This window comes from Microtus oregoni, unplaced genomic scaffold (genome assembly GCF_018167655.1).
Source record: "Microtus oregoni isolate MIOR12 unplaced genomic scaffold, Mior012 000004F_ref0000308, whole genome shotgun sequence".
In the NCBI taxonomy this organism is placed as follows: domain Eukaryota; kingdom Metazoa; phylum Chordata; class Mammalia; order Rodentia; family Cricetidae; genus Microtus; species Microtus oregoni.
Genome location: NW_024543063.1, coordinates 57,558,365 through 57,578,739, shown reverse-complemented (window position 1 = coordinate 57,578,739; position 20,375 = coordinate 57,558,365). Strand labels below are relative to the sequence as shown.

The 20,375-nt window shown below is 40.1% G+C and overlaps 1 protein-coding gene across 1 annotated transcript; it reads right to left on the bottom strand.

The window, feature by feature from the left end:
• Positions 1-1,476: 1,476 nt before the first annotated feature.
• On the bottom strand, positions 1,477-20,247 carry Nudt21 (nudix hydrolase 21). The gene is made up of 7 exons (XM_041649547.1): positions 19,997-20,247; positions 16,249-16,449; positions 14,742-14,805; positions 11,743-11,832; positions 5,111-5,186; positions 3,631-3,745; positions 1,477-1,718 (listed from the first exon to the last, which is right to left on the bottom strand). The coding sequence occupies exons 1-7, from the start codon at positions 20,110-20,112 to the stop codon at positions 1,697-1,699; spliced, it is 684 nt and encodes a 227-aa protein (XP_041505481.1). The 5' UTR covers positions 20,113-20,247; the 3' UTR covers positions 1,477-1,696.
• Between the last annotated feature and the right edge of the window lie 128 nt (positions 20,248-20,375).

The following is a 20,375-nucleotide window of genomic DNA, read 5'->3' as shown; positions in this document are numbered from 1 at the left end:
TTGTAGAATACTGCTTACCCACAATGAAGCATGGGCGGTTAATCAGTGCCACAACTACATGAAAGGGTGACATGACTCTAAACTTAATTCCTTGTTCACTCTTGACCTGTCAAAGCTAAACAGAAGACTGTACTAACATACATGTGCTATGCTATTGCCCAATATTCAGGAGACAGGCCCAGTAGTGGATACCATAAAACAGGAGAACCAATCAAGCTTACTTCTCCTATTAACAACTTGATACACCTTGTAAGACTTTCATTACATTAAGCCTACAGGCGACAAGTCTGCAATAAGCAACTACACTGACCATAAGTAATGACACAGCCAGCCAAGTCTTTTGCCCTTTTTTAAAATTTTTGTAAGTGTTTTGCCTACATGTATATAAATATGGACCACATGCATGCTTGGTGCCCAAGGTCAGCCATGTCAGATCCCCTGGAACTGGAATTACAGATGGCTGTGAGCCACCATGTGAGCGCTGAGGACCAAATCCAAGGCATGCATAAAAATAGAGGTGCTCTCAACTAATAAGCCAACTCCCCAGCCCTTAAAACTTCTTTTTGAGTCAGGATCTCACTATGTGATGGCTGGCCTGGAACGCAGTGATCTGCATGCCTTTGCCTCTGGAGTGCTGAGATTAAAGGTGTGTGCTTCCATACCCAACCATCTTTGTCCTAAAACTTTATTCCCCTAACTAGGCATTGTCCTAGAAGTTTAAATTTGCTATTTTCTCTTAGGCTGACAACACCTGTCCTGACCTCTAGAATCTAGATGATTCAGACTATTCCTCTGTATTGTGTTTTGAGGTAGGGGCGTGCTAGGTAGCTTGGCTATCCTGGAATTCTTGGTCCTCCAACATTAGATTCCCAAGTGTACCACCATACCCAGCCTATTCTAAATATTTTTAAAAAGCTTTACTGATTGATGAAATCAAGGTTTTTATCAGTACGTATACAACACATCACTGTAACCTGATGTTATTTTTGTCACGGCTTAGTAAGCAATCACAGCAGTACAAAGTCACTATCCCTTATACAGAGCAAAGTACTGCACTGAGTTCTAAACGGACCTTTTAATACCAATTCCTGTGGTTTTCAGCTTTACCTAATCTTAATGGTTTCCCAATGTGTAACATCTTTTGACTTGAGAAGTAAGGCCTAGACAGTTATATACTCATCAGATAATGGGAATTTTTTATAACAGAACTCACTGGAGTTTAATTTGGTACACACTAAGCCTTGGAATTAATCAGATAAATTTAGTTCCCCAGAGAATTGGAAAGCCCTCATTACAAACACCTGTAACAGTCTCAGACTCTATCCTATTGGAGCAAAAGGCCCATTAAGCTCAACTTATCTAAACCACAATCATGTTTCAACATTCCCCAGTCTAAAGCAGGGAAAAAAGGATCCTCAACTATAAGATTTTTCAGAGTTTAATGAGAAACTTAAAAAAATAATAATAATACAAATAGGAAGTTCACCTTTTTTAATGTTGTACAAAAACATATGAGTAGAACAAACAATTAATGAACACTGTCACATGTTTACACCACTACCTAGTTCATATTAATTTTACTCTTCAAACAGGAAGGAGGTGGCCATTTAGGGAAAACCAAAAATTCTCTACAATTCTTCTTCTATGTGTGTAAGCTGTGCTCACAGAGACGGCTTCGTTACTTCTGTGTAGGAATTCAGTTGTATATAAAATTGAACCTGAGTTTAAAAACAAAAACAAAAACAGAAAACTAATTAAAAACACTATTAGTTATACAGTTTCCACTTCCAACAAGGAAAGCACTTCCCTCCTTGGACATATTTAGCATTTCTATTAAGACAGTTTGCCCTCACTGGTCATGCTTACACAAGTGCAGCTGAATACTTACCATGAGAAACTTTAATTTGGTTAATTATGAACTACAAAAGTTCCTTAAAGGCACAAAAAGTTGTTACAAGTCCTTTGCTGTGTGCACACACATGCTCATGTACATTACCTGACATAGAAAGAGGCCAAAGTAGAGGAGCAGAAGCTGAAGGATGATTAGTGACAAAGTAAAAGGCCAATTCTGCACTCACCAAGCTTCCATAAAAGCTAACACCATCACTAGGGTGATGGTGAACAGGTATTAAGTAGTCCTAGGTACTATGCTCTAAGCACTTTTCTGTGTTATCTGACTTGGTCCCCACAATCATATGAAGAAACTACCATCCTCATCTGTATATGAAGTATATGGCAAACAAATATAAGAGTTTGTCCAAACTTTTACTACCACCAAGTATTAAAAGGGCAGAAAAGATGGCTCGGTGGTTAAGGGCATTGGCCGCTCTTCCAGAGGACCCGGATTAAAGTCCCAGCCCCCACCTGGCAGCTCACAACTCTCTATAACTCCAGCTCCAGAGGATTCAACACCTTCACACAGATCTATATGCAGTCAAAACACCAATACACAAAATAAAAAGTGGGATCCAAGTCCGAACACTAATTGCACAATCAACAAAATTTTATTTATTAAAAGCAAGTGCAAGTTAGAGAATGAAAAGTGTGTGTGCACACATGTGAGCACAGTGCCAGAGGCAGTTATGAGCTACCCAGCCAGGGTGCTGGGAACTCAACTCATATCCAGTGCAAGAGCAGTATACACTCTTAACCACTAAGCCATCTCTCCAGTTCTTTTTCCATATTTTTCTCCATATTCTTTTCTTCTTTTGTTTGACAACGTAACCCTGGCTGGCCTAGAACTTATTATGTAGAGCACGCTGGCTTTGAACTCATGGTACACTACCATGACCAACCTTAACTGTTTTATCTGTAGTTGTTATCCATGGTCAGCTTTAAGAAACTCATAATACAAATCAATTTTAAAGATGCACACTCAAGTGAAGCATGGTGGAGCACACCTTTAATCTTAACACTCCAAGGCAGAGGCTGGCGGATCTGAGTTCTTGGCCAGCATGGTCTACATAATGAGTTCCAGGACAGTCAGGGCTGTATAGAAAGATCCTGTTGCAAAAACAAAACCAAACCAAAACCCACAAACCACACCCCAATACACACACACACACACACACACACCACCTATCTGCTTCAAAATTCAGATTCCAGATAAAACTATAGGACTGTAACCTATCTGCCAATTCAGGCCTAAGTATAGTAAGTTCCAAAAACAGAAAGAAATTAAACTATACTAAAAGATTTGGTTATCCATTTTTATATAAACAACTACTACATATTTTAAATATTGACTGTTTTACCATCTCTTCTTTGAATAGATTGCAAACTTAATTTGCAATTGAGGATCAGAACATCATGCCATAATTTCAGTCTTGGGGTACGTTCGGTCATATTTTAATTTACCAATAACATACAATAAGAATACATTGACTGGGCAGTGGTGGCATACACCTTTAATTCCAGCACTCAGACGGCAGATCTCTCATGAGTTCGAGGCCAGATTGGTCTACAGAGTGAATTCCCGAAAGGGGAAGAGACGCTTAACAAAACAAAACATTGACTGTCTTTATTTTCCTTAAACCCTAAAATTTATGAACTATCACTTCTCAAGTGGTTCTAAATATTGTTAATTAGATATTTTACATAGTCCCATCAGAAATGTTCAACTTTCCATACCTGCTCAACAGCTGAGGAAGACTAGAAATGATGGGTCCGTATCCTGGGGCATTGTCATACAATTCAAACAATGGTGCAGCTACCAGCTTATAATTTTTCGGGACTGCAAACAAGGCTTAAAAGAAAGAAAAACAAGTATTTAATTTCTTAACTCTTTCATATGTTTACTCCCACTTTGTAACTAATCAATTTTACATTTCAGAAAAGCTTTGATGTATGTCCAAATGGCCATGCAAGCATATGTGAAGGCCAGAGGCTAGCATCAGGGTGTTTTCTCAATCCCTTCCTACCTCATATTTTTAGTTTCTCAGTGGACCTGAAGCTCACTGTTTTGGCTAGACTGGCTGACCAAAGAACTCCCAGATTCTACCTTTCTGGGGTTTCAGAGGGATACCACCATGCTTGTCTTTTTACATGGGTGCTGAAGAGCCAAACTCAGGTTCTAAATCTTATCACAGTGAGCACTTTACCTGGGCCATCTCCCCAGTCCTGAGAAAAACTTTTAAGGAAAAAGGTAATTCTCATTCATCATTTTGGGTTACCTGTGTCTTCTAAAGATTATAGACACATATTTGAAACTCATTCTCTCAAGAGAGAAATGCCATAAACACCTTAAAAAGCAAAAATGAGAATTGGCCTGGTATTGTAAATTAATTTTTAATCCTTGTATAAAACTATTGCAAGAAATGGAGCCAGACATTGTGATAATTCCTGCATTCGAGGCTAAAGCAGGAAGATTGAGATTTGGAGGCTTGTTTTCCAAACATGAGGAAAAGAATTTAATCCTCAAAACCCCTATTATGTGTGTGCTTGTAATCCTGGTGCCAGTAAAGTGGAGACAGACAGCCAGTCAGTTTAGCCTAATTGTTGAGCTCCAGGTCAACAAAGGACAACATTCCTAAGGATACTTAACAGTCAGAGAGGGAGGGAGGGAAGGAAGGAGGGGCAGGCAAGCAGGCTGGCTGAAAAATGACTCAGCAGTTAGGATAAATCAATTACTGTTCTTCCAGAAGACTGGAGTTTAGTCCCCACCACCAGCACTCATCAGTGCATGCATTACACAGAATTAAAACAAAGAGATTGATCTAATTTGGAGGCAAGCCTGAGCTACACAGCAAGAAGCTGTCTCAGTATAAAAGAACAACAACAACAAAAAAGCCACAGGTGGTAGTGAAAGTCTGTAATCTCAATACTTGAGAGGGAAGGAGTTAGAATCAGGAGATCTTGAGGTTTGTTTTTTGGGGAGTGGGGTTAGAGTGTAATGTTGGGGTGAAGACTTTAAGCTCTAGTTAGATTTCATGCCCCCTACACCCACAACTGGCACAAAGAGAAAAACTAGGTGTTTTACTCAAGTATGATAGGTGTTTTCAGCCTTAGAGTGAACCTAAAGCTATTCAAAGAAACTGGAGGAGGCAAGGAGAGAACCTGAGGGTGCTCTGTAAGAGCTGTTAGAGAGCTGTCTTTCAGACACATGCCTTACCTTTCTCTTGAAGCTGAACCAGGAACAACTTCTTATGTTCCTTGGGCTTTGTAATATGTGCAGGAATATATGGATACTAAAACAGAAAATGAGAAGAACTTATAGGTTTCAAGCATCACTATTCTTTTACACCTCATGTCTTAATTAACAAGTTTTCCAATTTCAGATATGAAGCTCAACTACACTCCTACCTTAACTCAGTCTTACTGTAACACATACACCATAGCTCCATTTAGTTCTCTGAATGTACACTTCCCAGTATACTTACTGTTGGTAGTACACTACTGTCCTGCTTCCCTTCACTGGGCTGAACAGGTCCCTATATAACAGACACATCACGTGCCTTCGCACACATGCAATAACAAGCAGCAAATCCATCAGCTATTCAAACAGTCACAGAATATATAAGGGGAGAAAGTTACAACACAATCAAATTTCGGTTTTAACAAAAGTTGCTTCCGCCATTTGTAAGTTCTAGATTCCTGATGTGATCATGTTTACTCAATTGAAAACCTTAAAGCCTTGAGGTATTTGACAAGATGCTCTTTGCTTCTTCCTCCTACCCCCGCCCCATTACACATGGCACATGCTTAAGAACACAGGATGAGCTAAGTGGATTTCTGCCAGCTGGGCGGAGTCTAACTGCTGGGTAAAATGGAGAAAATATTTAGGAAAACTAAAGGAACAGGAAGAAATAGAGAAGCAACTGCTTGAGAACAATTTGACATAGAGGGAGGAAAGGAATTTTTTTCTTCCTTTACAATGTCTATATTATACAAATCTACCTTCTCCAAGAGTATACTCAGAAATCTGTTTCCTTTGGGGGTTGTATTTGAAGACAGAGGATTTAGAAAGAGCTAAAAAGAGACATACAAGGAGAGTGGCTAAAGGCCATGGTTGCCAAAAGAGGTATAACCACACTCACTTTACACGGGCACTTCCCCAAGATTACCCAGTTTAGTGAAGACACACAGACACTGCATCCATCCATTCAGTCCTTAAGTCATTACAAAAGCCAACTGCTTACTCCATATTCTGTTCCTCACTGGCACCCAACCAGGATAATTATACACCAGAACTACCTTAAAGTACAAATGAAACGAAGCAACTCTCCCAGGTTTTGGGGATCTATATGAAAACCAGAATATTAACAGTGAGGGATAACGAGGTGAGGAGGAGTTCAAGCTGCACACTTGAAAACACCTCTACTTTACACTCAACAAACCATGGCCAAATAACAAAAAAGGGGCAAATGCAGCTTCCCCCTTTCTAAAGGCTTTTCTCTAGTCCTGGTCTTAATGGCTAAGCCGGCACAGTTTGTATGAAAAGACTCAAACAAGGAAACGGGCCCTATTCTTTGCTACTTCCTGTCTCACCTCTTAAGCAATCTGTGTCCACATCTTCACCCCATAATATATCTTTGAAGGATGAATGCATTCTTTTGAAAACTTAGGAAAGAAAAGCAGCAACTACTATTTCCACATACCCCAGAGTAACCAAATAGTTGTGAGGTTGTTTTTCTCTGTACAAGAAACACATCTTCAGCCGAGCGGTGGTGGCGCACGCCTTTAATCCCAGCACTAGGGAGGCAAAGGCAGGCGGATCTCTGTGAGTTCGAGGCCAGCCTGGTCTACAGGAGCTAGTGCCAGGACAGGCTCCAAAGCTACAGAGAAACCCTGTCTCGAAAAACTAAAAAAAAAAAAAAAAAAGAAAGAAAGAAAGAAAGAAACACATCTTCGGTGACTTTATAACTGTAAGAAATCATCATCAGCGAACTATTATCATTACCAAAAAACAAACAAGGGCTGGAGAGATGGCTCAGAGGTTAAGAGCACTGACTGTTCTTCCAGAGGTCCTTAGTTCAATCCCCAGCAACCACATGTAAGCTCACAACCTTCTGTAATGAGATCTGGTGTCCTCTTCTGGCCTTCAGGCATACATACAGGCAGAACACGGTATGCATGATTAATAAATAAATAAATAAGTAAAAAACAAGTAGCATAAAAAAATTCTCTATCTCCTTTGAGACAAAGTCTCACTAGTGTAAGCACTATCTGACCTGGCACTCACTCCCTGCGTATACCTGGCTAGACTTGAACTCACAGAGACCCACCTGCCCCTGCCACCTAAGTGGCAGGATTTAAACAAGCATGGGCCACCACACCTATCCAGATAATATGAGACCTTAACAGAAGGACAAACCACGACCTATGAAAGCCAGCATTCAAGATGTCCCAAACATCCAAGTCTTCAGCATAAACACCTCAATGGATTCTCTCCTGCTATGGACCAGAGTGACAAATAGAATACAGAAGTGACCATTTGTCACTGCCAAGACCAGGAAGCTAAATGACCACAACTTCCCACTTGGATATTTCCTGACATCATTTCTTACTTTTCTTCAATTACATGCTCTAGGAAAGGTAGCTGTCCTAGAGGGAGTTACCCTTTGAAGATGACAAAAAAAACAAGGGAAGACCTATGCCAACAACTGGCAAAAACTGAAGACTCCAGTCTAAAAGCCAAGAAGTCTGCATGCATTGTCCCATGATTTATGATGCAGTCCCAGCTGAGAACCTGTGACTTCACAAGGCCCTGAAAATTCCAAGATAATATCTATTATCTTAGGCTACTAAATTTGGAGGTAGATTGAGTATCCCTTATTAGAAATGTACAAGATCAAAGTGTCTCTGTTGTGTGATATCTTGTGTTCTAACAAGTAAAGCTTGCCTGGAGATCAGAGAGCAGAGCTAGTCACTAGTTAACCTTAGAGGCCAGGCAGTGGCCCACACACTTTAATCCCAACACTAGGAAGGCGGAGACAGAAAGTGATAAAGTGGGGTGTAGACAAGATCTCAGCCTTTTCTGGATGCCAGAGGGAGGAGACAGGAGGAAGCAACTGGTGGCTGCTCCTCTGGTTCTCTGATAGTCTAGACTTTTACCCCATGTCTGACTCACGGGTTTTTAATTGATAAAGATTATTTAGACTAATGCTTCATGCTTCCAATTCTGAGTTTTGTAAACTCTGGAATGTTTACACTCATCTCTTGAGTATCCACAACTTAAAAAGTTCAAAATTATAAAATCCAAAACCTTTTTCATGTCAACCAGTCTCTAAATCTCAGATTTTTGCATTACAAATGCCCTGCCTGTAATTTGTTACACGGCAACAATACACCACCTTGCCCCACTGAGCCCTAAACCAATATATAGGAGAACGAGCATGTGTCCCATAATACATGAATCTTATTGGCAATTCAAACACAAGACCACTTATTTTCATTTTAAATGACTTACAAGGGTAAGAGAAAGAGAAAAGGGTTAACCTTGTAAACGTAAGAGAGATATGAGATGAGACTATCCTAATTTAAGCAAATATAAAAACAGAAATAATTAGGACAGGTAGGCATGGTGGATGTACTAGGAGGTTTTGTATGTGAACTTGACACAAGCTAGAATCAACAGAGAGGAAGGAGCCTTAGCTGAGGAAATGCCTCCTTGAGATCCAGCTGTAAGGCATTTTCTCATTTAGTGATGAATGGGGGAGAGCCCAGCCCACGGTGGGTGGTGCCATTCTGGGTTCTATAAGTCATGGGAAACAAGCCAGCCAGTAAGAAGCTCCCCACTCTGGCCTCTTGCATAAGCTCCTGTTTCCAGGACCCTGCCCTGTCTGTTCTGATTCCTTCAGTGATGAACAAAAATGCTGAAGTATAAGTCAAATAAAACCTTTCCTCCCCAACTTGCTCTATGGTCATGTTGTTTCATTGCAGCAATAGAAACCCTAACAAAAACAGTGGCACATGCTTTAAATCACAGCATATATGAGGGAGAAGCAGGAGGATTTCTGTTGAGTTCAAGGCCAGTCCAATCTAGTAGCATGTTCCAGGACAGCCAGGAGTAGTAAAGAGACCAGTCTCAAAAAATATATAAACAAACAAAACACCACAAACAACTAAAAGAATCAGGATATATGAAAATAGTGATGATATATTTGATGAGATTACTTTAATATGATAATGGTTGTATTCTTTTCTTGTGTTGGGATGTAACTCAGTGGTTGAGTGCTTGTATAGCAGGCACAAGGTCCTACATCCCAGTCCCAGTTTTTTTTTTTTTTTGAAGAAACTTTTTTTCCACACAGCCAATTTTCAAAAGTAGACTTGTAATAGCTACATAACACTCCATGTGTTTGAATGTCCTCCAGAAGATCCAGGACTTAGAACTGTCTGCAAGCACAAGAAAGCAGCTCTGCTTCAGTGTTTATCTGATAGTTTTAAGATAAAACAAGTCATTTATTTGATTAAGACAGCCAGATTCTCTTCAAATTTACATGCTGGCTTTCTGGCGTTATGTCCACCTTACTCTAGTTCAGTCTCTTGCTGTGGGTGATTCCCTAGGAGTCTAGACACTTACTGAGCTCCTGCCCTACTGGGAATCCCACACACCAAGGTCTTTGGCAATGAACACTGGGAAGGTGAATGTGTTCATACTGTTCCAAACACAGACCACTTACTAAAGACTCCCTTTCTTCAAGAAATTAACTATGTGGCTAATGCCTTCAGAGGCCAGAAGGTCTTAGATCCACTGGAAGTGAAGTTACAGATACTTATGAACTATCTTGTGGGTGCTGGGAACTGATTCTGGTCTGCTGAGCCATCTCTCCAGCCTTTAGTTTCATTATTTTTAATTACGTGTGTGTCTGTACACATGGATGCAGGTACCAAGAGGTGAGAGGTGTCAGAGCCCCTGAGATTAGAGTTACAGGTAGTTGTGAACCACCTAATGTATATTCTGGGAATGACTACCAGAACAGTATGGGCTTCAACCCCATGAACCATCCTTTAGTATCCATTGTCATCTTTTTATAAAATAAAATCCTTATCTTTTACAATCACACTAAAATACTTACAATTGAAATTATACCGGGGGCTGGAGAGATGGCTCAGTGGTTAAGAGCACTGACTGCTCTTCCAGAGGACCCGGGTTCAATTCCCAGCACCCACATGGCAGCTCACAACTGTCTGAAGATCAGTTCCAGGGGATCTGACACTTCACACCAATGCACATAAAATAAAGTTAAACAAACCATAAAAATATTAAAAAAAAAAAAAAAAGAAAGAAATTATACCTAGGATTTACTTCAGAATAGTCCATGGTGGCCAGGTGATAGTAGTGCACACTTTAATTCCAGCTCTCTGAAGGCAACAGGCAGATCTCTGAGTTCGAGACAAGCCCAGTCTACAAAGCAAGTTCCAGGACGTCCAAGACTGTTACACAGAGAAACCCGTCTCAAAACAAAAGAAGTCCATAGTGAGGACAGGAATGTGCAGGAGGGCAGTATGAAAGTATCCCATCATGAATTGCTGTTAAAGATGAATTTTCCTTACTGCAAATCTACTTTTACATATTTTAAAAAAGAATACATTAAGGCCTGGTTCAATCTCCAACACCTTAAAAAAACGAAGAAAACAAAACAGTATCATCCTAAAAATGAAGTTTATCATCTGTGAACACCGGTAATCCCAACAGTTTGGAAATAAGAGGTAGGCAAACAGTGCAAGGCCAGACTTGGCTACATAGCACTTTCAATATATGCGTGTGCACACACACACACACATGCACGCACGCACGCACGCAATAAAAATAAAAATAGAAGAAGGAAATTCTGCTTGGTTTGTTAGTTTCCTAAACCTAAATTAAGGAGTTTAAAAAAAGAAATTGAGGGGGCTGGAGAGATGGCTCAGAGGTTAAGAGCATTGCCTGCTCTTCCAAAGGTCCTGAGTTCAATTCCCAGCAACCACATGGTGGCTCACAACCATCTGTAATGGGACCTGGTGCCCTCTTCTGGTCTGCTAGCATACAAACAAACAGAATATTGTATTCATAATAAATAAATAAATAAATATTTAAAAAAAAGAAATTGAAAGTCAAAGTCTATTTTGATCTTTTATTAGTAAAAATTTTTCCATTTGTTTGAGGGGGGAAGGTTTAGTTCCTAGCACCTATCTGGTGACTAACGAGCTCCCAACTCCTGTTCTAGGGGATCCAATTCCCTCTCTCTTATGTTCTTGGGCATCAAGCACAGATTACACACAGGCAAACATTCATACACATGAAAGGGAAAAACTGGATTTTTGTTTTGTTTTTTGAAACAGGGTTTCTTGGTATAACAACTCTGACTGTTCTGGAACTGTTTGTAGACCAGGCTGGCCTCAAACTCACAGAAATTTGCCTGCTTCTGCTTCCTCAGTGCTGGGATTAAAAGTGTGCACCACCACTGCTCAACAAGCTGTTTGGTTTTAAAAATGTTTTTTAATCAAAATTAAGGAAATGAAAATAAGAAATGGGAAGCCATGATCTACTTTGGTCATTTTTCATTTCTAAAAATTTCCACATCTATGTGTGTGTGTATATATATGCTACAGCATGCATAAGGAAGTCAAAAAACAATTTATGGGAATTTATCCTCTGCTTCTATCACATGAATTACAGAGATCAAACTAAAGTCATAAGGCTTGGCAGCAAGCACCTTTACCTGCTAAACCATCTTGTTGGCCCTGATCTATTTTAATGTCTGGAGTTAAGTGAGCTTTCTGCTTAACCAAATGCCTGGTAAACAACTGAACACTGACCTGAGGAGGTTCAAAATTTGGTCTCCACCAGTTACCAATGCAGTCATCAATGACCCAGTCTTGTAGGACTCCATCTTGACGACCCAGTATCTGTGAAAAGTAGTAGTACAATGAACAAACTAAATAAACACACATAAGAACACATGATGCACATACATACATACAGGCAAACAATCATACACATAATAGAAGTAGACTTAAAGTTATTCTCTACCCATTTCACTGGTCAACAATGGTTCTACAGAGTTCAGAGTAAGAAAGCAATCTCCTGTCCTATTTCACTCATTCCCAACTGGCTACAACACTCAGCTCCTAGTTGTTCGCCCCAATATCTGTCTCTATGTTTAAAAGTATCTTTTTATTTTTCAATTGTCTTAGAATAGTTTTACGTATTAAGAAACCTTCCAAAGATGTGCCAGGAACTCCCCATAATGCCTACACCTTTCCTCTACCTTTACCATCTTATATCAGTATAGCAAATCTGTTAAACTAATGAATCAACACTATACCAAAAAAACCTATACAGTTTTCAGGTCTCTTTAATTCTGTACCCAATGTCCCATTTCAGGCCCAGGATCCCATCTAAGATACAAGACGTGGTCATCACTTTCCCTGAGCTGTTCTAGACTGTGTAGTATAGAACTCTATAGCTTGATGATCTTGACAGTCTTGAGGAATACTGATCAGGATTTTGTTCTCTGTGAGACTGAGGTTACAGATTCCGGCAAGGAAAACAATAGAGGCAAAATGCCATTCTTACATCAACTCATATCAAAGGCTCATGCCATCACTATGACTCCATTAATATGAACCATAATTACTTGGCTGAGGTAATGTTACTCAGATTCACCTTCCTCAATTGTAGATTAGAATTTAGGTATTAAAACTATAGTGCTCAAATTCTTCACAGACCTTGAAAAAACAATACACAACTTCATATGGAGAGGCAAAAAACCCATGGTAGCCAAAACAATCCTGTGCAATAAAGGAACTTCTGAAGGCACCACAATCCCTGACTTCAAACTCTACTATAGGAGGTCCAATGGAACTGAATCAAAGATTCGGATATCCACATAACTTATGAACACCTGATTTTTGACAAAGAAGCAAAAAATATCAAATGGAAAAAAACATATTCAAGAAATGGTGCTGGCAAACTGAATATTAACGTGTAGAAGAATGAAAATAGATCCATTATTTATTGCCATGTATAAAACTCAAGTCCAAATGGATCAAAGATCTCAACATAAAGCCAAACCATACTGAACCTCACAGAAAGGAAAGTGGGAAGTATACTTGAACACATTGGCATAGGAGACCACTTCCTAAATATAATCCCAGTAGCACAGAAACTGAGAGAAACAACAAATGAGACCTCCTGAAACTGAGAAGCTTCTGTAAAGCAAAGGACACAGTCAACAAGACAAAACAGCTCCTACAGAATGGGAAAACATCTTCAGCAACCCCACATCAGAGAAAGGTCTGATCTCCAAAATATACAAAGAACTCAAGAAAATGGTCATCAAAAGAACAAATATTCCAATTAAAAAAATGGAGTACAGACTTAAACAGAGAACTCTCAACAGAAGAATCTAAAATGGCTGAAAGACACTTAAGAAAATGCTCAACATCCTTAGCCATCAGAGAAATGCAAACCAAAACTCTGAGAGTCCATCTTACACCTGTAAGAATGGCCAAGATTAAAAATAATGATGACAACTTGATGGAGGAAGGTCATCTGTCTATGTGTTACTTTCATTGGTTAATAAAGAGACTGCCTTGGCCTTTTAATAGGACAGAAAATTAGGTAGGCGGAGTAAACAGAACAGGATGCTGGGTAGAAGGCAGTGAGGAAGACGCCATAGCTCTCCTCTCCGAGATGGGCGCAGATTAGAATCTTCCCGGTAAGCCACCACCTTGTGGTGCTACATCGATCAATACAAATGGGTTAATCAAGATGTGAGAGTTAGCCAGTAAGAGGCTAGAGCTAATGGGCCAAGCAGTGATTTAATTAATACAGTTTTCTGTGTGATTATTTTGGGGCTGGGTAGCCGGGAATGACCAAGCGGCCCCTCCTCCAACAGAGTACCATCCTCTTCCCTACTGCTCTGCTCCACTTTGCAGAGATGCTCTCAATCCCTTCACAACTCGACTCAAAGACCACTCATTTAGAATGAAAGCTTTTAAATATTCTCCCCATCTCCTAAACTTTTACAGCTAAGTGTTGGCTTGTTCAGTTCCTACAAACCCAGTCACCAGTCGGTCGCTGCTCAACTGGACCGAATGGGAAAAACAACATAGATAAATATAAGGTGTATAGAGTCAACCAATCCAGCTCATGGATGGGCTCGCTGGCTCTGGGACCTTGCAAGTCCTCAGCCTTCCTGTTCTTCAGTATTGATTCTGGCTGCTCTCCTGCTGAGTAGGCCACAGTTTCTGCTGCCACAGTTTCTGCTAAGTCTGGCATGGGGAGCTCAATTACTTTCCATCTCTTTCCAACTTACTGTTACTATTTTATTTACTTATTATTTTGCTAATGTCTCATTTTGCCTTCCTTAAATACTTCTGAATTTATACTTTTTAAAGGTTACCCTTTTCTTGACTTTTTGGTAGTTTTAAAAGGAACCAGAGGAAAAAATGAGGTTTCTTGTGGTTCTTCTGAAAACTCTACCAAAAAGGCAATTTACCATTATTGCTTCATCAATCTTTTGTTGTATTTTATTTTATTTAGCAACATGGTCTCACTCTGTGGACCAGCTGGCATAGAACTCAACTATGTAGCCCAAGTGGTCTTGAACTCAAGGCAATCCTTCTACCTCAGCTTCCCAAGAACAAAAATTAGACACGCTTATTTTACAGAAAATAAGTATTATACTAATTCAGGTTTAAGTTGTATTTACTGACTACTAACTATTCAAATTAACTTATTTTTATAAGACACATGAAAATTCAATTAAGTTGGTGGTATTCAAATGGGCAATAAAATTGTTGAAAAATACCTCTGTCATTAAGCGTTTTAGACCTTCAACTTCATCTTCTCCTGGGTTAAGTTCACCACCAGGTCTGTAAAAAGATTAAGAATTTCAGCTTTCAATTTAATACAATTTGGGGATAATAGCAAGAACACAATAATTATAGTTTCCATCAAGTAAGTGAGCAAGACCTATTTCACTATTTCGTACCATCTGATAAACAATCAAACAAGGACCAAAGGTGGCAGATGTGCTGTAAAGTTAGTTGAACCCACAATGTTAAGTACCAAACCATCATATACAATCCTAGTTTTTAACAGAAAAAAAAAATTTATATATGTATATATATATATATATATATATATATATATATAAATAAAATAAACATAATCACTGGCCAGCAATCCACCAGAACCTCCTCACAGGAAGTACAACCAATTCCCAGAAAACAGACAGACTACATTCTTTATGGTGCATTTCTCAAAAATATCAATTTAGATTTGAGGCCTTTTTTTTTTGGCACAATATTATTGGTGGGCAAGTAAATATTTAAAGAGTTATGGACTTGAGTGATTAAGCTATATGAAAACAACTGCTTCTAGAAACTGAGCTTGGACTGTTCTAGTTCAAGGATATTAACAATATATAAAAACATGCAGATTTCAGTCAGGTGATAGCAGTGTATGCCTTTAATCCCAGCGCTTGGGAGGCAGAGGCAGGCAGATCTTTGTGAGTTCAAGGACAGCCTGGTCTACAGAATGAGTTCCAAGACAGCCAGGACTGTTACAAAAAGAAATCCTGTCTCAAGAAACAAATAAACAAACTAAACAAACGTGAAGATGTAGAACTCTGAAGCCATTTCTGACAACTTTGAGGCCTCTTGGCAGTAATGCTCCCCACCTCCCCTGGGAAACAAGGACCTAACAAATTGCCCATATACGTACTGAAATGTTGGGAACTTTCCATCATCTCCCTGAGCCCTTGTGAATGTTCTCCAAATAGAACTCAGTTATTGAATAGGGGCAAGATAACCCTTAGGTGTTGACTCAGTTCCTGGTGTTTTAACTCAGGCCCTGGGAAAGGGGCAAAGTGACCCTCAGATGTTTCCCCCTAACCTCATCTGATCTGGCAACCACTCTCCAGCCAATTATTGATAATAGCCCTTTTGAATAAGCCAATCATAATAGTTAAAGAACAACCCCCAGAAACCCCCTTCCTTTTGTGTTTTTTTTTTCCTTTAAAAATATCCTGTACCAGCCATTCAGGGTCTTTCTGCCTTTTCGAATGCTGAAAGACCCTGTCATGACAGAATTAATAAAATCCTTATGTTTTTATATCAGCTGTGGTGTGAGAGATGGTTTCTTGAGGAGACTCCTCCTCGGTGACTGGAGTCTAGGGTCCAACAAAAATGCAGATATCTTCTTTGGAAAAGAAATAAGCACTACACTGGAGAAGAACCATGACTGTTTTCTTTCAAGACTCTTTCACAATATTTGTTTAAATTGAAAGGGCTAAAATGTCCAACACCACTTACAATTTGAAGAAAGTTGTTCCCAGCTGTAACAGTAACACATGGGGTAGCCGGTGCTCATGTACAATCAGAACCCCTTCTACAGTCCTTCTCATCCCAATTTTATCAAATTCCTCCCGCATGCGCTGAAATCTGGCTGCAACAGAGCTGTCCTTCTCATAGAGGGGCTCTTTTGTACCAAAGGTATAATTGGTAAGTGGGTACCTGTGAAGCAAAGACAAGCGTTTAGCATGAGAACAGATGGTCTTACTTACCAGAACAGTTCAAAATAACATTTAAAAAAAAAAAAAAAAACAAAACCATGGTCTCAGGGTAGTGATGGTGCACGCCTTTAATCCCAGCACTCAGGCAGAGTCAGGCAGATCTCTGAGTTTGAGGCCAGCCTGGTCTACAAAGCAAGTTCCAGGACCGCCAAGGCTATTTCACAGAGAAACCCTGTCTAAAACTAAACAAAACAGGAGGTCAAAGCTACATTGTGCTCAAAGACAACTAGCCCAAAGCTTCATAACCAGCTAGGAGATAGCAAAGATCAGAATGTTGTTGCTGTCTGGACTCTTGAAGCCAGAACTTCCATGTGTCAATCACAGACAGCACTGTCCTACTAAGGCCCCTGAAATGCTTATCAAAGTGGATATCCATACTGGTTTTAGATCATTTCATGACACTAATACCAAATAACCAACCTGATTCTTCTGATTAACCTAGTTATAAATTCTATTAACTAAATGACACTAATAGCCAATCTCTTTTCTCATATATGCTGAGCCACCACTGTCTGTTAACATCTCCTTTGTTTTCTTCTAAATTTTTAAAAAATGTGTTTTTGTACACGCATACATATGGTGTTCTATGACATGTGTACAGAGGTCAGAGGATAACCTGTGTGAGTCTGTGCTCTCCTTTTACCAAGTGGGTTCTGGGGATTGAACTCACATCATCAATCTTGGCAGCAAGCACTTCTACCTGAAGAGCCACCTCACTGATCCCTCTGCAATTTTCTGTTTCTCCCAGTTAGCAATACTCAGATTTTTCTAGTTCCTTTTCAGATTAACTTTTTTTTCTTCCTCTGGCTTGCTTGATTTTTGAAACAGAGTTGGCCTGGAACTCACTTTGTAGACCAGGCTGGTCTTGAGCACAGAGATCTGTCTGTCTTTCCCTCCTAAGTGCTGGGACTAAGGATACACAGCACTACAGTGGCTTAGACCTGTTTTCGTTTTCCCTCTGAGACTTCTTAAGGCTTCTGCATTTACCCTATCCAGTATACTTACTCTTCTACCCATATCTAAGATGAATAGCCTCTTTTCCTGATCCAGAATCTAAAATAAGATTTAAAGTGCTAAAAAGCTCATCTTGCTTAGTAAAGATCAAACTTTCCTTAAGGTTTAAAATCCACATTCATATTTTATCACACATTCTAACTTGCAGCCCCTTGATTATAGTTTATTTTTCAGAAAGAATGTTTTAATTGAACATGGCTAATCCCCTCATTTATCCCCTCCCCCAATAAGTGCTTATCAAGGAAGCATGAGAACTTAAATTCAATCACCAGCACCCAGCAAAAACAAACACTCAACTAGCACCAAACAGACCAAATATGAACATGGTGGCCCAACAGGTTCCCATTGTAGATCCCATCAGAGACCGTATTATCAAACAAGCTGGAAGATGAGAACTGACACTCTGTCCTGACTTTCTCCGCACGTGTGCAGATACATACACAAAGTCACAAATGCTGTGAACATACACACACACATCTACAAGTGCACACATCTGCATGAATGCATATAGCACCCGTGGGCAACACATACAAAACTCTTGATATTAATAGGCAACAACATACTCTCCTCAGTTGTTCTTGAAAAGGGCAATCAAGGTAACCAAAAGAAAAACATTCCAGAAGTCAAATTCTAAGCACCAAGTGACTCTAAAATAATGAAAATATGCCATTTTCAGGCGTCTTTAAAGACTACAGATAACTCTGCAGTAGATCCAATAATGAATCTAATACCATCATTATTAGGAAGAATTACTACACATAGCTTTATATACTGCTTTATGTGTGCTAATGTTTGGTTTTCCTAACTTGCGTTAGAAAGAATTAAGACCAGACACAAACTATTTCTGTTACAATGGCTATCTCCTACATCACAAGATCTCAGCAGAATGAAACATTAGACTTTCCGGCTGTGAAATCTGAGTAGCAGCCCACATAGAGCACATTCTCCACATCACAGTGAGCGTTTCACTGCGTGCATCCATCATACTTGCTCATCTGGACATCTGGCCATCCGCATGCACACATGTGCACAAAAGCCACCCATCTGGTTTTGCCTAAATGAAAATACACTGCAGAAACAAAGATTTGCTTCTCATTTAATAGATAATTCACCCAGGCGAATTCACGTTCACAGCACTTTATTTCTCAACACTGCACTGACACAGGAAAAGTAACATGCTCACCTGAAAAACATCTCTGAAAGCACAGCTACTCAACAATTCTGCACAATGGCCTGATGTAAGCTGATCCAGGAACCAAGGGAAGGATATAAAAAACCCACAATCCTGGCCTATCACAAAAGGAATGCAGAACTTGTGCTTTCAGTTTTCACATTTTGAGGTGCTTGGAGATGGGATCTGGGGCCTTGCACACACTAGGCAAACGCTCTGCCAGTTAGCAAGCCCCTCCTGTGCTCGCTCATTCTTTTAAACAGCACTTGCCTTCTCCATTTCACAGGAATCTTATAAACATGTGACAGGAAATTATAGTACTACTATATATTTTGGTACAAAAGTTGATTTGTATAGACACCACTATCGGCTATTTCCAGGTTTTATAAACCTCCTCGTATTTTATTATCTAAGTTTTCGAGCCAGCACTTGTTTTGCCAAAAAAAAAAAAAAACAAAAAAAAACAAAAACAGTAATAGTATCTTTTCAATTTCATGTCACACTTGGTTTTAGAAGGAAAAGTTCATTTATTGAATACGAAAGTGAGAAACACTACGACTTACCCAGAACACCGCAATCAACAAAGTCTTGCACTTTTTAAACACATAACCAGCCTAAACTGGCCATGTTTCCACACTGGGCAGGGCGATACCAAATACTGAGTGAACTGTATCCCAATCCTGACTTCTTGCTACAGCCACATTTTTTTAAAGAGAGATCTCGAAAAGCAATATTTGCTTAAGAGGAAGGTGGGGGGGGGGGCCTGCCTGCAAATAGGCTTTCTAGGCAATTAAGTAAGATACCTCCAACAGCCTAAACAAAGCGTGTACTCTCAATCTAGGTCTACTGGGTGCCTGCGATGCTAATGTCACTTCAGTAGACAAGACATACGAACGCAAGAGGTAGACTAGACAGCACGAAAATGAAAATGTGGTCACTTGATGGAATACTACGCAACACTTAAAGAAAACCCTACGCCTTTAGAGGTAAATCTGGAAAACTTACTGTAAAAAAAAAAAAAAGGACACCCTACAAAATTATAGTTACCCATTTCAAATAAAAACAAATACATGTGCAATGAAAACACCAACAAAGGATTCAAAGAACATACACATTGTGATGAATTCAAAGCAAATGTGGGTTTTAACCGTGACTGAATAAATGCAAAGGCAAACTGCCAAATCGGGGGCGAGAAGGAGGTCGGGGAGAGAGGGAAGCGCGCATCCCGGAGGGACATCCCGCAAACCGGGTGAGCGAGGGCGTTCGGGAAGCGGTTTGCCCTCGGAGGCCTCGCCGCACTTACAGGTTAATGGTGCGCTCCAGAGTGAGGGGCTTGGTCTGCTGGATGTACTTGTTGCCAAACTGGTTGACCCCCCGGGGCCAGCCCGTCTGCGAGCGATTCGGCGGCACCACAGACATGCTGAACAGCTCCGACACTGGCGACGTGCAGAAAGCGGGGGCCAGGGGAGACGTCCGCAGGGCGGGCAGCGGTTATCTGCGTCCCGCTCAAAAGCCGCCGCCCGCCATTAACAGTCGAGAGCAAGAGGAGCCGAATGCCCACCGGAAGTGAATAGGCTCTGGCGGCAGGAAGTGTTGCTGGAGGGGGCAGGCCACAGCCATGATTTGGCCAATCGCCGGCAGAATGGCGCAGTATGTTGACCTTCCATTGGTTAATTATGTAT

Coding starts and splice junctions, on each gene's coding strand:
- Nudt21 (XM_041649547.1), bottom strand. CDS start 20,112: ATGTCTGTGGTGCCGCCGAATCGCTCGCAGACGGGCTGGCCCCGGGGG. Junction 14,806..16,248: donor GGAACAACTTTCTTCAAATT/GTAAGTGGTGTT, acceptor ATCTTTTTACAG/ACCTGGTGGTGAACTTAACC. Junction 1,719..3,630: donor CTTCCTCAGCTGTTGAGCAG/GTATGGAAAGTT, acceptor TTTTAAACTCAG/GTTCAATTTTATATACAACT.